Source organism: Momordica charantia (assembly GCF_013281855.1).
Source record: "Momordica charantia cultivar OHB3-1 chromosome 6 unlocalized genomic scaffold, Mcharantia_2.0 BLBB01000006.1, whole genome shotgun sequence".
NCBI classification, from domain to species: domain Eukaryota; kingdom Viridiplantae; phylum Streptophyta; class Magnoliopsida; order Cucurbitales; family Cucurbitaceae; genus Momordica; species Momordica charantia.
The window spans coordinates 1693204-1707275 of NW_028275164.1; the positions used below are offsets into that span (position 1 = coordinate 1693204).

Below are 14072 nucleotides of genomic sequence, written 5' to 3' on the forward strand. Positions count from 1 at the left end.
TTAAAAACAATTTAAATAACTAATAATTCGTTCTTTTGGGACAAAAATCAAACTTGTAGTAATTTACTACATTAAAAAATATATATATTTAAAATATTGTCCAAAATTAATAATCAAATTTTAACCATATGAATATACTTCAATAATAAATGGCATCCAATAAATTTAAATTCTGGTAGTCCATATTTGTTGTATTAAAAATAATTCTTTAAATTTTAGTTAATTTTTAAATTTTGGCTAATATTTTTTGTTATTTTAAAATTAAAAGGTAGATAAATAAATATGGTTATCCATGACACTTGATAAAAATCGAAGTGATTGTCAAAAAAAAAAATAACTATTAGGTTAATCGCGACATTGGAATTTTTATATTAAACAATTTTTTTGAGTTGAAAATAATAATAACAATGATAACAATTACTTAGTCATTGTTATTTAACAGTTATAAATTACAGCACCTTCGGATGTTGACAAGGTTGGAAAAGTAGATCTAGATTCGAACCCTCGTGTATCCAGTAATAAAAAAAACATTTGTAAATTACATACTTTACAAAGTTGATATTTGAGGAAAAAAAATCATGTTTAATACTTTTAAAGATTTATAATATTTTGTTATCAATAAATATGTATGGAGTAAAAAGTTAATACGTTCCATATAAGCATAATTTGGTCGTCAAAGTAGTTATATACAAGATGAAAGTTTAATCTGTGGTCTCGGGCGAATTCAAAAAATAGAATTAATAACACATTTAAAAAATTTCAACTTAAATTAGATAAAGTAATTAACATAATGTATTGTTTTCTATTTTAATATAAAAGAAATATTCATTATACACCCTAGATTAGCTTAATGAAATTTATGAAATCAGGCATAAAAATGTCAGATCGGTCCATTTAATTTTTCAGTTCAAAGTTAAATGCATTTAAAAAGACTATTAAATTTATATTCTCTTATTGAATTATTTAATGGCATCCACAAATTTAGGTTGGACATCAATTAAAAAAATAATAATAGTAAAAAGGATACAGTTCAATTTATACCGCTAAATTATGTAGGTTGAATCAATTAAATTTCTAATTTTTACGAGTGAATCAATTTACCATCTCTATTATGATTTGTGTTTTAAAATCATTAATAAATAATTATCACACCTACTCTTTTAAATATAATGTTAATAAAATATTACAGGAAAATGTGGGAATCCAATGATCTGTCACCCATTAAATCAAGAGAAAAATAGATAAATAAGAAAATATGAATAATCAACCAATAAACTAACATAAACTAAGAAAAGTCATTATTTAAAGTTATAAACATGTTTAAATTCAATTTTTTTTTTAATTTTTAATAAGCAACCTCCCCGATACAATTTGTAATGCATTCTCCCTGCATGCAATTGATAATAATTTTTTTAAAACTAATTTCCTTCTTATATTTTTCAGTTTTTTTTACAAGTATTTTTAGATTTTCAATCACATTTAAAAAAACAAATATATATTTCTGGAATCTTTTTTTTTTTTTTTACATAATAATAAAAACTTAGGATAGGTTTTTTCTTTTTTATTTTTTGTTTTTTGTTTTAATGAACTTAGACTAAGATTTTCAAAACATGGATTACAAAATACCTAAATTCAACCAGCAAACTTATTTAATAGAAGCAAAAGGTAGACTAAAAGAATTCAATGATGATACATGGTATCACCTCGTTCTAGGGTTGGTTCAAATTGTTCACGTTTAAGCATAGTATTTTGCAAATCGTTGAGAAATACGTCTATAAAAAATTGGTTCTTACATAAATAGTATAAAATGAATGTGTATCTTTGATTATAGGCGCATGAAGTTTGTAATATTACAAAAATAACATAGCTCAAAATAAACTCAATATTAAAAAAAAAATAAAGATGAGGTATTTTTTAACATACAAATTATATTCAATTTATGCTATGTAGTTTTGTTTTTGCTTTTTTTAATTGAGTGATCTACTAAGTGACAAAATGGTCATAGATGTTAATTTATCTAACACATCTATATGTTATTATTAATAAATGAAAAGAATGGAAAAATAAGAAGATGGAAATCAACATATATATTAAGTGTGGGTGTGGCAGCTATAAAATTAATAGCAATTAAATCTATTTTAAGTGGAAAAAAATATTATTACTATGAAAAAGAACTCTCTTCTCAGTAAATAGGTATGGTGGGGAAATTCGAATTCATCACCTTTTGATTAGAGACAAATATTAATTACTGTTGAGCTAAGCTTACGTTGACTTGAAAAAACTAGCAATATTGTCGTAACTGTTATATTTAATAATAATATATTCATGCCTATCTCTAAAAAAAGTGGTGTGAATTATAATCTCCACCTCTAGATTGACTCAGGTTAAATATCATTAAATTTATTGTAAGTTTCTTTTACACTCATATGTTAAGAAATAATAATAATAAATAAAACTTATTTACATGCATATTGGAAGACAAGTTATTCAATCTTAAAAGTTTAAAGTCTTCGTTTTATTAAATTAAATTGCAAATTCAAATTAGAAAAACTACACATAATCAACTAATGAATCTAAAAAAGTTTCCAAAACGAGCATAGCTCAATAATAATTGATATGTACCTCCAATTAAAAAGTTGCGAGTTCTATCATCTACCCAATATATCGTACTAAAAAAATCATAAAAATTTATTTCAAATAAATAATAATAATAAAGAAAAATTGCCTAAATTCAGGCAAGATAAAAAATCCACACAATTCGAATAACCGATTCTTGTATATCTAAAGAAAAATAACAAATACCTATAGAAATGGTATAGAATGTCCGAGACTAATAGAAAAAAAAAACTCGACTAATTTGTCGTTAAATATCTCACGTTGAAAATATAAGAGATATAATAAAGGTACTCATCTTATTGTCAATTGATTTTAAGACAAAATTTTAGAGTCCAAAAACTCAAATAAATATCCGAATTATTTAATAATAATATCATAGATATTGTTATCCATTTTTATTTATCTAATTTTTCAAAGTACTTTCATGATTATATTAAAAAAAATATAGGATTTTATCAATTTATTGTTATCGAGGACCGAGAAATTTTCAATGACATCATTAGTTTTCTTTTAATTTTTCTTATAATAATTTGCTCACATTTAAAAATCTATTTATTTCCAAATCTCGTTTAAAAAAAAAAAGAAATACAGAAAACGAGAATCTAGAGAGAAGGCATTTGGTCCAATAAAAATAAAAGACAGTTTAATTGTTTTAAAAGGATTCACTCAATAACATAAATTAAATATTTGTTACTTTTCATTTTTTCCTATCATAATAGTGTGTCTACTGACATGTGAGTTGGAGTTGGAGTTATGTTATTTTTGTAAAATTCTAAATTTTATTTTATTTTTTGCTATATTTAAAAGTACATACTTATTTTATATTATTTAAATAAATGCCTATAAAACTAAAAAAGAAAAAAAGAACCGGCTCCACGTAGCTTTCTAAATTCTAATTGCTAATAATAATTACCAATTATTGAAGACAAATTAAAATAAACGGTTAGGTTATTTACGTCCATACAGGGCGACACCTTTTACTGCAGTTTACGTAACAAAATGGTGATTTATTTTATTTGTGATTTGATGTCCTTACGTAGTGGGCCCCACCCACCAACAGAGGCTCTAACATGTGATGATGCTTTTTTTGCTTCCACCTGTCGAGCACTTATTGGTGAAAGTAGTGTGACCATCTCGTGGTTCTCCACGTAGGAGATCGACGCTCCAACATGACGGAGAGAGGCCACGTGGCACGTGCATTAATCAATTAATTATTGCGAGTCAGCTGGAGACAAACCGACCCAACTGTTCCGGACGAGCCACCGTGTCCTTTTCTTCGCACGTGCGAAAGGTTATACGGATGCCTCTCCATTGTCTTGCCTTGCCACCATAATTCGTACAAATTACCTTCTTATATTTAGGGCGTGTAATAAGGATGCCTCTCCAATGTCACCATTGTCACTTTCTTCAACTTGCCGCTTATGTGGCGTCCGAGTAGAGAGAATGATATATAAATGAATTGGTACTACATTTGAATTAGATGAATCTTGTGATTATCATGAAAATATGGTTAGTTTTCATTTTCGATGGTTCAATCATAACAACTCTAAAATTAAGTGTGCTTGATTTTGAGCAGTTTTCGGTTGGATGATCTCTTTCTTGATTTACAAGGAAGTATATGATTGGAGACAAAGCATGTTAAACGTAGTTCAGATAAAGCCCATGGTACAAGAGAATGTCGAGACAATTAGGTGTCGAATTCAGATTCTAAATCTTGGGCCGAATCATGGAACGTGTCGCTTACCCACTACACCAACCTATAAATTTATTACTACCCTGCTATTTATATTATATAATATTATAATATTTTTATTTTTTCAAAAAAAAAATTGTCATCTCTTAAAAATACAACATAAATGCACATCTAGTTAAAGAGACGATCATCTTTTGATTTGAAAAAAAAACGTGGTGTTTGATCTTTCGTCGACTATTCATAAATTTGTAGGTCGTCTCTTTAAAAGTAAACCAACTATTTTCAAAGTACTATTCAGTTTCGTAGATAGCATAATTTTGGAACAATTTCAGATGCATCGTCATTTTAATAAGTTGGATATACATGCCCTTAACCCTGTAATGAGTTTGCGACTTTAATCTTCGACTTATTAGGAAAATTTTTTTGATAATCATACGTGCTTGCTTATTTGACGTATTTTTTTAAGCTATCAATTGTTGTAAAATAAGAAAATATATGTTTGTGATTTAATCTGATACAAGTATTAAAGCTATTGCGTGGTTTTGTTTTCCCTTTAATATTATGACATGTAATAATGTAAAATTTGTAATTTTGTGTCGAACAATTTTAAAGGAACCTCTTCACTCCTGGACAATTAATAAACATTAGTTTACATTTTTTCAAAGGAAAAAAAAAAAAGAACTAGTTTTCTCTTTCAAATAATAATAATTATAATAAGTGAACTAGTTTACTCTTTTTATTTAATTTATATTTATATATTTTATTTGTAAAGAAACCTCGACTAAAATTTTTAGAAGTACAAAAAATACCATTTAAAATTTTGTGCTCGACTTAAATCACAGACAAATATAATTGTTACTGATCAAATAAGATTTATTAAACGTTTTTGAAAATAAGATGGTTGTGGAAGGGTATGTGAAGATATACCATTAACAAGATATTGTTATGATTTTTATTTGTTGAATGTTTGTTTTGATTTGTTGCATTTAGTTATTTTGTTAGGATTTGTTGCACATTTAGTTATTTTGTGATTTTCCTCTTATGACTAATGGTCTATATAAACCATTCATCGTTTCACAGTTATCAACAAGAGAGATTTCATACTTTGGAAGCAATTCCTGGCGCCTTCAGATAGGTTGTTGAAGGACAAATGATAGGGATATTTCCCTTCTCGTATAGCCCTTAGAGGACACGCTACTACGCATACTCAACGTAAATTATGCGTAGTCTCGCACCTCGCTATCATTCCAGAACTCGACACGTACCTGGCTCGAATTTCTCCCTCAACCATAGATATTTTTTTTTTCCAAGATATTTGTTATCTTATAGTTCAAATGTAGGGAGTGAAAATTTCAACATGATATTTTAAATGCTTGAATTGTTTATAAATCAAAAATTAAAGAACTCCTTTATTAAAGATATGAATGAAGACTAGGTTAAAAAAAAAGGATAGGAATAAAGAATTTTAGGTATGAAAATGCATGTTTTATTTGAAATCTAAGATTAAAAAAACACTTTACGTACTTCCACTTTTTATTTTAAATAAATGTAAAAGAAAAATTTTATAAATCGAAAAAAAAAACAATTGTTAAGGCATCTCTTATTTCTTTAAAAGTCGAAAGTTCAACATCTCAAGTTATACTTTTATACTAAAATTTTTTAATACTGAGGGGTGAGTATTCAACCTCGATAAAACAAATGACAAAACTATGGTAGGTTTCAAACTAATTACATAAATAGGGTACATAAATCGCAGAGGTGGCCTGCAATTTGACTAAAGTCGCAGTCGTTGGTCGCGATTAATGGCGAAATCGCGGTCATTGACCGCGATTTCACTAAAGTCGCAGCCATTGGCTGCGACTTCTCCCTGACGTGGTTCCACTAGAACCACGGCTTTGCTGACGGGTCTTTTGTTCTTTTTTTTTGTTTTTTTTATTTTGAGTTTGGAAGTCAGCCATTGACTGCGACTTCCTTTTGTTTTTTTCCAGAATTTGGAAGTGCAGCCACTCCGCTTGGATTTTTTTTTTATTTGGAGGTTTCCTTTGTTTGTTTTCCCTCTTTTATTATTTTTTATTATATTGAATTTTGAAGTCAGGCACTTCCTTTGTTCTTCTTTTTTTTTAATATATATTTTTTTAATTTAGAAGTGGCACTTCCCATCAATATCCTTTTGTCCTTTTTATTTATTTATTTATTTTAAATTTTATTTTAAAAAATCACAATTTAAGAAGACTAAATTGTATAATATGAATTTTCTCTATATTCGAAAAATAGATTATGAATTAGCTATAACATGATGGACATCTTATGCAATAATTTAAAACAAAATAATTATAAAACAAACAAAACCCTAATTATCCATACCCCAAATTCATGTAGTTTATACCTTGACTTTTATGTTTTTATTAATTTAATATTTTTTTATCGATTTAATTTATATTAAATTTAAATGTTATTATAGAACATACGAAGATGAAGCACCTAAATGACATTTTAATCATCGAATTGGTTTTGATCTAATTTTAAACTTTCAGACTTTAACATTTTAATCAAAATTTAAAATATAATAACAAAAAAATAAAAAATTTAATCACATCTTAATGAAATTTCGTAATATTAATAAAATAACAATATATAAATTAAAATATAAATAAAATAAAATAAAATAAATAAATAATTGTACGACTTCCAAAAATAAAAAAATAAAAAGGTGAAAGTCGCAACTTCCACCTAATCACTTGCCACGTCAAATACAGTCGTAGACATTGTACGCGAGTTTTGACTTTTATTTTAACTTAACCTATTTTTGTCAATAGTTTTGAAAACCTAACCTATATTTTGATTTTATTTATTTAAATTACATTTATTTTGTAATTATTTTTAAACTAACTTTATTTTTGTAATTTATTTTTAAAACTACGTTATTTTAAAACTTCGTCCAGAAAAAGGATGTGGAATTTTAGGATTTAAGGCGTAAATAAATCGCATTTCATGTCACGTGAAAGGTCGTGTGAACACATCATGCTCATTGTCAAATGTCAGTCGTCCATTAAAAGAAACACTAGCCACGTGCGTCGCACGTGTCGAGCACTGTGGGAAAGGAAGGAGGCGATTTCGACCACGAAATGGAGGAGGTTTCTGCAGCCGGCGTGGCATCAAATGGAAGAAATTAAAAATCGATGGTCAATGACAGAGCGCAAAAGTCAACAGAATGGACGGTGGGATGAGGTATGGGGCGATCAGGTACAGTGGGGACCATGGAATGTGCGTGCCACGTGAGGACCACTGCATCCTCATCATCAGCCTAATGGAGGGGATGATGATGATGATATGGTGGATCATGAGATTAAACGGCGTTTAGAGTTTTCTTTTTGTTATTTTTAAATTTACTTTCAAAAAATAATTTACATTGTGGAGTAGTGGGTAAATTTTCTTTGGTTGTGTCCACCTCAAATCCTCGCTCTCCTGTATTATATTAAAAAAAGATTTACTTTTAAATTAAATTATATTTGAGAAACTTAAACATCCAACTCATGATCACTAAAATAATTTTGTCATTAATAGATGAATGAGCAAGTTTTACAAAATTCCAACCAATGAAAAATTATTTTCTTATCCAAATACAAAAGTGGAAAGTTTTCAAGTACGTGCTATGTCTATTAATCAAATCTATCTAAGTAATGAATCACTATCTTTCATAATACAAATGATTAACATCCAATACTCCAACTACTATTCAATAGTTTGATGGTCATATTCAAACATAATACAATAAATAAAACAAGACACCGAAGGTATATTATTACCATTTTAAAGGTATATGATTCAATATTCCACAACAAAATTATTGAATAAAAGAAAAGACTCCATGCTTCATAATTTTAGTTGTTCATTTAGAAATAACGCACATTTTGTTTGACAAAAATTCACATAAGTTATGGTCATTTATTGTGAAAGGGCCAATGACTCATTCTCTTTTAAGGCTTTGTCTCCTGAGAGAGGATATACTCCTTTATAAAGAGTTGTGACTTTTCAACATTAATTAAATACTTTTCTTTATTACATATGGGTGCTAAATATAAATTCAAAATGTGGGTGGAATAAGGACATTCAACCATCCAAATAAGTCATTATTTTAGGATTAATTTTTGTTTTAAAAAAATATATATGGAGATGAAATTTCGAACTTAAGACACTGTAGTTCGAGATATATATCTTAATCAGTTGAGAGTTCAGATTGACCATTATTTTAGGATATTTAAATTCGTGCAATGGTTGTCTATCAAGTGTCAACCATAGTCTTATTAAAAAAAATTTCATAATCAAAAGAAATTATTGGAAGAGACAACAACAATGTGGCTGGTAATTTTATACGCTCTAATTTATGAAAGACAAATCATAAAGTAACTCAAATCTATATATATATTAAGTATCAGGGGAACATAATTTTGAATAACAAACATATTGTGGCAGCTTCATTAACGGTTCCCCTCCCTAAATGATATTGATAATATTTTGTCTTTCATTTTAAATATTTATATTTCACAATAATTATTTTTCTCTTTTGTGAAAATTTCTCGAGAAATAGTCCTCGTCTTTTGAGGACATACAATTTTATTTCACAGTTTGTTATTAAAGCGTGAGCTTTTTTAATTTATTATATCAAATTTTTTTTGAACGGGGAGATTCGAATCCACAACATTCTAGTTAGATATATGTGTTTTAACTCGAATTATGCTCAAATTGACAAATTTGACTTTATATTTCTATGTAAGACTCAAATTCTCCCGTTCCTTATATCTATAAACTTTAAAAAGAGATACAACCATGTTACCAGAGATAAACTTATTAATTTATATATCACGTGAATTTGACCAAATATAAATATTAGAGAATGGTTCTGGCTTGATTTCCATCCATTTGACACTGCAAACGCCTTGCTAGGATCGCTACTTATTTTACGATCCATTTTTATTTTTCATAACATTAGAAGTTGTGGATTACAGGTCTATCATAAAGTTTAGATGTGATGACAAATTTTTTTTATTTCTTTATTATTATTATTTCAACAAAGCTGAAGATACATTAATTTGTTCTTCAAACAATCACAAGTTGGTTGCCATATTTTAAAATTCTAATTAATATGAGGCAATGCACACATTTATTAAAAATTGTGCAAAACTAACAAATTAGAGAGATGAATTTAGAAGGGATAAAAGGGAGGTCCATTTTTTCTGTGGCTATCACATTTTGGTGGATTGGTTGCTCTGAAATTTGAAGAGACATGGTGGACCCTCCATTTTCATAGCTATGGAAAGCTTAACAAGTTCAGAAAAGAACACAACAAACAGCCCTTTTATGGTCTTTTGCTGCCCATATTTCTTCCTAACATTGTCGGGTTCCAATTTTGTTCATGTCCCAAATTTAAACAATCGGTATTTGAAGCAAAATAAAATTTCATGCGTTTGAAACTAAACGTGGAGAGTGATATGTCTAAACCTTTTTTCTTATTATCAATTTAGTCTCTATAATTTGAAAAGTTCCGATCTGGAAACGATTTAAATTGAAAATACCAAAATATAAAGAAAAAAATTGAAAACAAAATACACAAAACTACAGTTGCATTGATTATGATTTCTTCGTCTTCTCTCTTTCTTTTTTGGGTGCGTTGAAAAAATTGAGAAGTCTCTGACAGATTTCTTTGTTGTTGTCTGTTGGGATGATTCATTGAATAATGGAAGTGAGAGGGGACCGTTATGGCCTCAATGATTACAAATAAAGTGCAAAGAAATGTAAAGGCTGCAATAGATGCCCTTCTACTTCTAGATATCAAACCAAGACAATGGAGAAGAGAAACACCTTTAAAAGAACCACAAACCAGCAATAAAATTAAAAAAAATTGCAGAGTAGTTTAGATAATTCTACAATTATTTAAGTCTTTCAAATTAATTAGATTCATCCATATTTCAAACATGTGACATTGTATGCAATCAAGTCATTGCATTACAAATTATAGAGCTATTACATATGGGAAAACTTGCTACACTTTCAACTCTTCTTTTTGTTGCAAAGAATCTTCATTATGGCAACTTGCAGGGGCGAGGTGGTCCTTTGATTTATATAGCCACATAATTTCTGAAACTGTTCTATAACGACACTGGTTCTCTGACTGGATTACATCTCCATAAACAGCCATTTCAATTATGTAAAGTTCCTTGTCTGCAACAAAATATTCAGTCCAGACACATCATGTAAATATTGGAGAGGAGAGATGATAAAACTAGACAATGGAGAAGATGAAGAATCACTGTTCATAGCCAATGGTTCTGGTCCTGGCTTTGACCCTCTAACTTAATGAATCCTGAACTCTTTAAAATGATTCACTGAAACCCAAGTCACCAAATTGGATATGAGATAATCTCTGTCTTTCTCAGAGAATTCTACCCACAATGCATTTTTGCAGATTTCCAAATGTTTGGCTTTTGCACACACAACCTAATTTCATGAAACAACTAAATTACCCTATATCACTTTCAACATCAAAAAATTCGGAAGAGATTTGATATCCTAGATGGGTAGATTCGAATTCATAGCTTCGAAGATATGAGTTTATAGTTTGTACTTTTGACTTATGGATGTTCTTTTTTGGTGTTTCAATTGACCAAAATACAAGCACTCTTTTGGAGGTGGTGGCGGAGGTGGTACTCCATGCTTTGAAGGAGGTGGAGGTGGTGTTCCTCTCACTAGAGATGGTGAGGGAAATGCCTTATGCACCATTGGTGGAGGTGGGGGTGGTGGAGGTGGAATAGAACCAGCCACCATTACAGTAGAAACGGACGAATAGATTTGCAGCCATGGTGGTGGTTGTCTACTGAATGGAGGATCCATGTCCTCTTCCACAACAGTGTTCTTAACTGCATTAAGCTCAGAGTATATATTTTCATCCAGTTTGTATTTCACATCATCCACAGTAATGTCCTTCACTGAATCAAAATCGGATTTCTTATCATGCTTAAAATTTCCATCGGCAGATGCACAATCTTGGAATGCAGGAGGATCATTGGACCCTTTGGCTTCCTGCCCATCCATTACATTGTTGAAGATCTCTTCAACCTCAATAAACTCTTCAAAAGAAGCAGCTCCTGTTTCATATTCATCTTCATCGTCAAGGGCTGTGGCGAGATTGGGGACAACAGCATCAGCATCCAAAAAGAGTGCCTAACATAAATCCAATCTTGTGTCAGCTTTCACAACTTCACGAAAGCACATTCATAAAAGAAGACCAATAACTTACCTCAACTCTGAAGTCCTTAGAGAACTGGTCCCTTGCATCCCATGCAACATCAACTTCATCACAGCTCAGCATCATAATGTTTGATCTAACAAATGCTGTGTGAAACATAAATCTAAATACCATCTCCTCACCTACTAAATCTTCATCCAAATGGATGCATTCAACAACCACATTCCCTTGCACGCGGCAACGAATGTCAACTTTCACCAGCATACACTCTGCCTGTGGTAACAAACAATTAATAAGAAAACTTAAATGTTGAATAATTTCAGCTTTCAGAATTTGGGTTGCTGAGCCATTACCTGTAAGTAGCTGCGGATATGTTTCTTATTGATTGGAGTCGAAAATAAAAGCTTCAAAGTTCTGTTGGCCGGAGCTGAGGGGTCTTGACCATAGACATGCACAACATGCCTGCATCCTTTTCCCCCATCAAAGAGAGGTATAACTCTAATTATTAAACAATCCAAAACCAGAGGTGTATCAGATGGAGGCCAATCAGAATCCAAATTTCTCCTGGAAATGTATTGAAGATATCTCAGGTGGGAAGGTTGAGGGTTTAAAGGAGACAAAAGATGGAGAAGTTCCTTAGGAGCTTGCTTGTAGACCATTTCAAGAGTCTTCTGCTCCCCACTGTATTGTTTCCTGTACAACAGAAGACCAGCTAGCATGAATGCAAGAACAGGCCAGCCTCCTCTTTCACAGTGCATCAGTACCACATTCTGTTGACCATCCAGTGACAACCAGCTTTCACTTGATCGAAGGAAGATCATCTCCAATGACAATAAAGGACATCCCTCATAATGCCCAGGATAATCCAAAACTGTCATGTCATACTGAGTCAATATATTAGAAATTTGGCTTTGCCTATCACCTTCTCTGAAGTTGAAACCCATGAAAGAAGCATCAGAAAAGTGGTTCTGTAACTGTGCTACAATGCCATCCAAGTAGACCTTATATGCTTCTTCTTCCAACACTTCCGTGGAGAAGCAACAATCAAACACTGAAAACAAATAATAACCAGAATAAGTTACCAAATGACACCACTAAAAATCATCTCACAAGTTGATATCAAGATATCCATATTGATAGGTAGCAAAAAGAGAGAATCTGTTAAACCTGACTCGATTACAGAGTGGTGTGGTACCACCACTGTAAACTGGTGCAGAGAGGCATTCTACTGAAGATTTTGAGGTTGGAGGCGAAAATTTAAAGGGATTGAATAAAAAATTTGGCCGGAAATGGAGAATTTCATCGAAAAAAAGAAGCCCACCATCAGCCTTTCGCTCTTCGCCGCCTTGTTTTCTGTCCAGATAAAACGAGATCCCATCGCGATTTTGAGAATGGCATGGTTGGATTAGGCATAGTCCATGGAGCTTTTGTATCTTGGAGAGCAGTTTCTCCCAGGTGCTGCTCGATTCCCATCGTTTCTTCTGCTAAACCAGCGGCGGATTTCAGAGGCGGGTTTAACCTAGAGAAAGATCCTGAGGTCATCGATCAACCGTCGTCCTGAGAACCCCCAGTCTAAAACGAAGGGGAAGCTCCCCCGTCGTTAGATCTGAGGGAGACGGCGGCGCCGGCGGAGGTCAACGAGGAAAAAAGAAGAAAGGAAGAGGACCACACCTCCAATTACCAAAAAAGTAAAAAATATTATATATAATTGCCAAATCAGCAAGTCCAATCATACAGTCTCTGCCACATCATTTTTTCCTCTTAAACCGCGTGTAACCAACCATTTGGCGCCAAGAGTTTAGATTCTACGATAATTTGGCATTTGCATCGCAGAAGCTATCGTTAAATATTACATATATGAATTGAATTATTCAATTCATAAGTTTGGTTTATTCATCCTTATAAGAGTGAGACATATGTCTTCGAATTCCTACATTATTGTTTTCTCCTCATTTATTATGACATCGACAAAAACGAAAATAGAAAGAAATAGAGAGAACAATATGCAACAAAGCATACCATAAACTCTATCGGTGATCTCAATAAGCCGATCCGACGGTGGCAGCACCTTGTAAAAGATTCTTCTCAAAGCCGCCATCGGATGCCTCTGTTTCTTTCTCCAAATCCGATCAAAATTGACCGTGGAACCAGAGGATTCACAGCCAAAACCTTCGGAATTAACCCAAAATTCACCAATTCATAGTCCTAGATTTAGATAGCAAACATAAAAAGAGAATAATAAATCGAAGTAGAGAAGTTGAAGAATGGAAATGTGAATTGAAAGAGTAGAGAAGTGATAGTTGGGCAGAGAGATTGAAATTATTTATTGCCAAAAATATCTCATCTTTTTTTTTTAAATATATTTTATAATGGTGCCAATCTTCTTAGTAAATATGAAATTACGTTTTAACCTTTTTCATCAATTGTTATGTAAATGTCAACGTTGATATATTCAAAATAATTTCCAATAAGCTGTTAATTATTGTCCATTTAATTTTTCATTGAATAAAAAACTATCAA

The 14072-nt window shown here is 30.9% G+C and overlaps 1 protein-coding gene across 2 annotated transcripts; it reads right to left on the bottom strand.

Annotated features, from left to right (window-relative positions):
• Positions 1-10169: 10169 nt before the first annotated feature.
• On the bottom strand, positions 10170-13240 carry LOC111007020 (formin-like protein 20). 2 transcript variants are annotated; one of them, XM_022279157.2, is made up of 4 exons: positions 12874-13240; positions 11906-12603; positions 11604-11825; positions 10170-11527 (listed from the first exon to the last, which is right to left on the bottom strand). In XM_022279157.2, exons 2-4 carry the CDS (start codon positions 12494-12496, stop codon positions 10919-10921), a joined length of 1422 nt encoding a protein of 473 aa, XP_022134849.1. In that variant the 5' UTR covers positions 12497-12603; positions 12874-13240; the 3' UTR covers positions 10170-10918. The 2 variants fall into 2 exon arrangements, with proteins under 2 accessions (XP_022134849.1, XP_022134848.1); XM_022279156.2 differs by having other exon boundaries at positions 12720-13240.
• Between the last annotated feature and the right edge of the window lie 832 nt (positions 13241-14072).

What these genes read in the sequence shown, in the direction of transcription:
- LOC111007020 (XM_022279157.2), bottom strand. Translation starts at nt 12,496, where the DNA reads ATGGGTTTCAACTTCAGAGAAGGTGATAGGCAAAGCCAAATTTCTAAT. An exon ending in ATATCCGCAGCTACTTACAG is followed by an intron (nt 11,826 to 11,905) that starts GTAATGGCTCAG and finishes TTGTTACCACAG; the next exon opens with GCAGAGTGTATGCTGGTGAA. An exon ending in CTAAGGACTTCAGAGTTGAG is followed by an intron (nt 11,528 to 11,603) that starts GTAAGTTATTGG and finishes GATTTATGTTAG; the next exon opens with GCACTCTTTTTGGATGCTGA.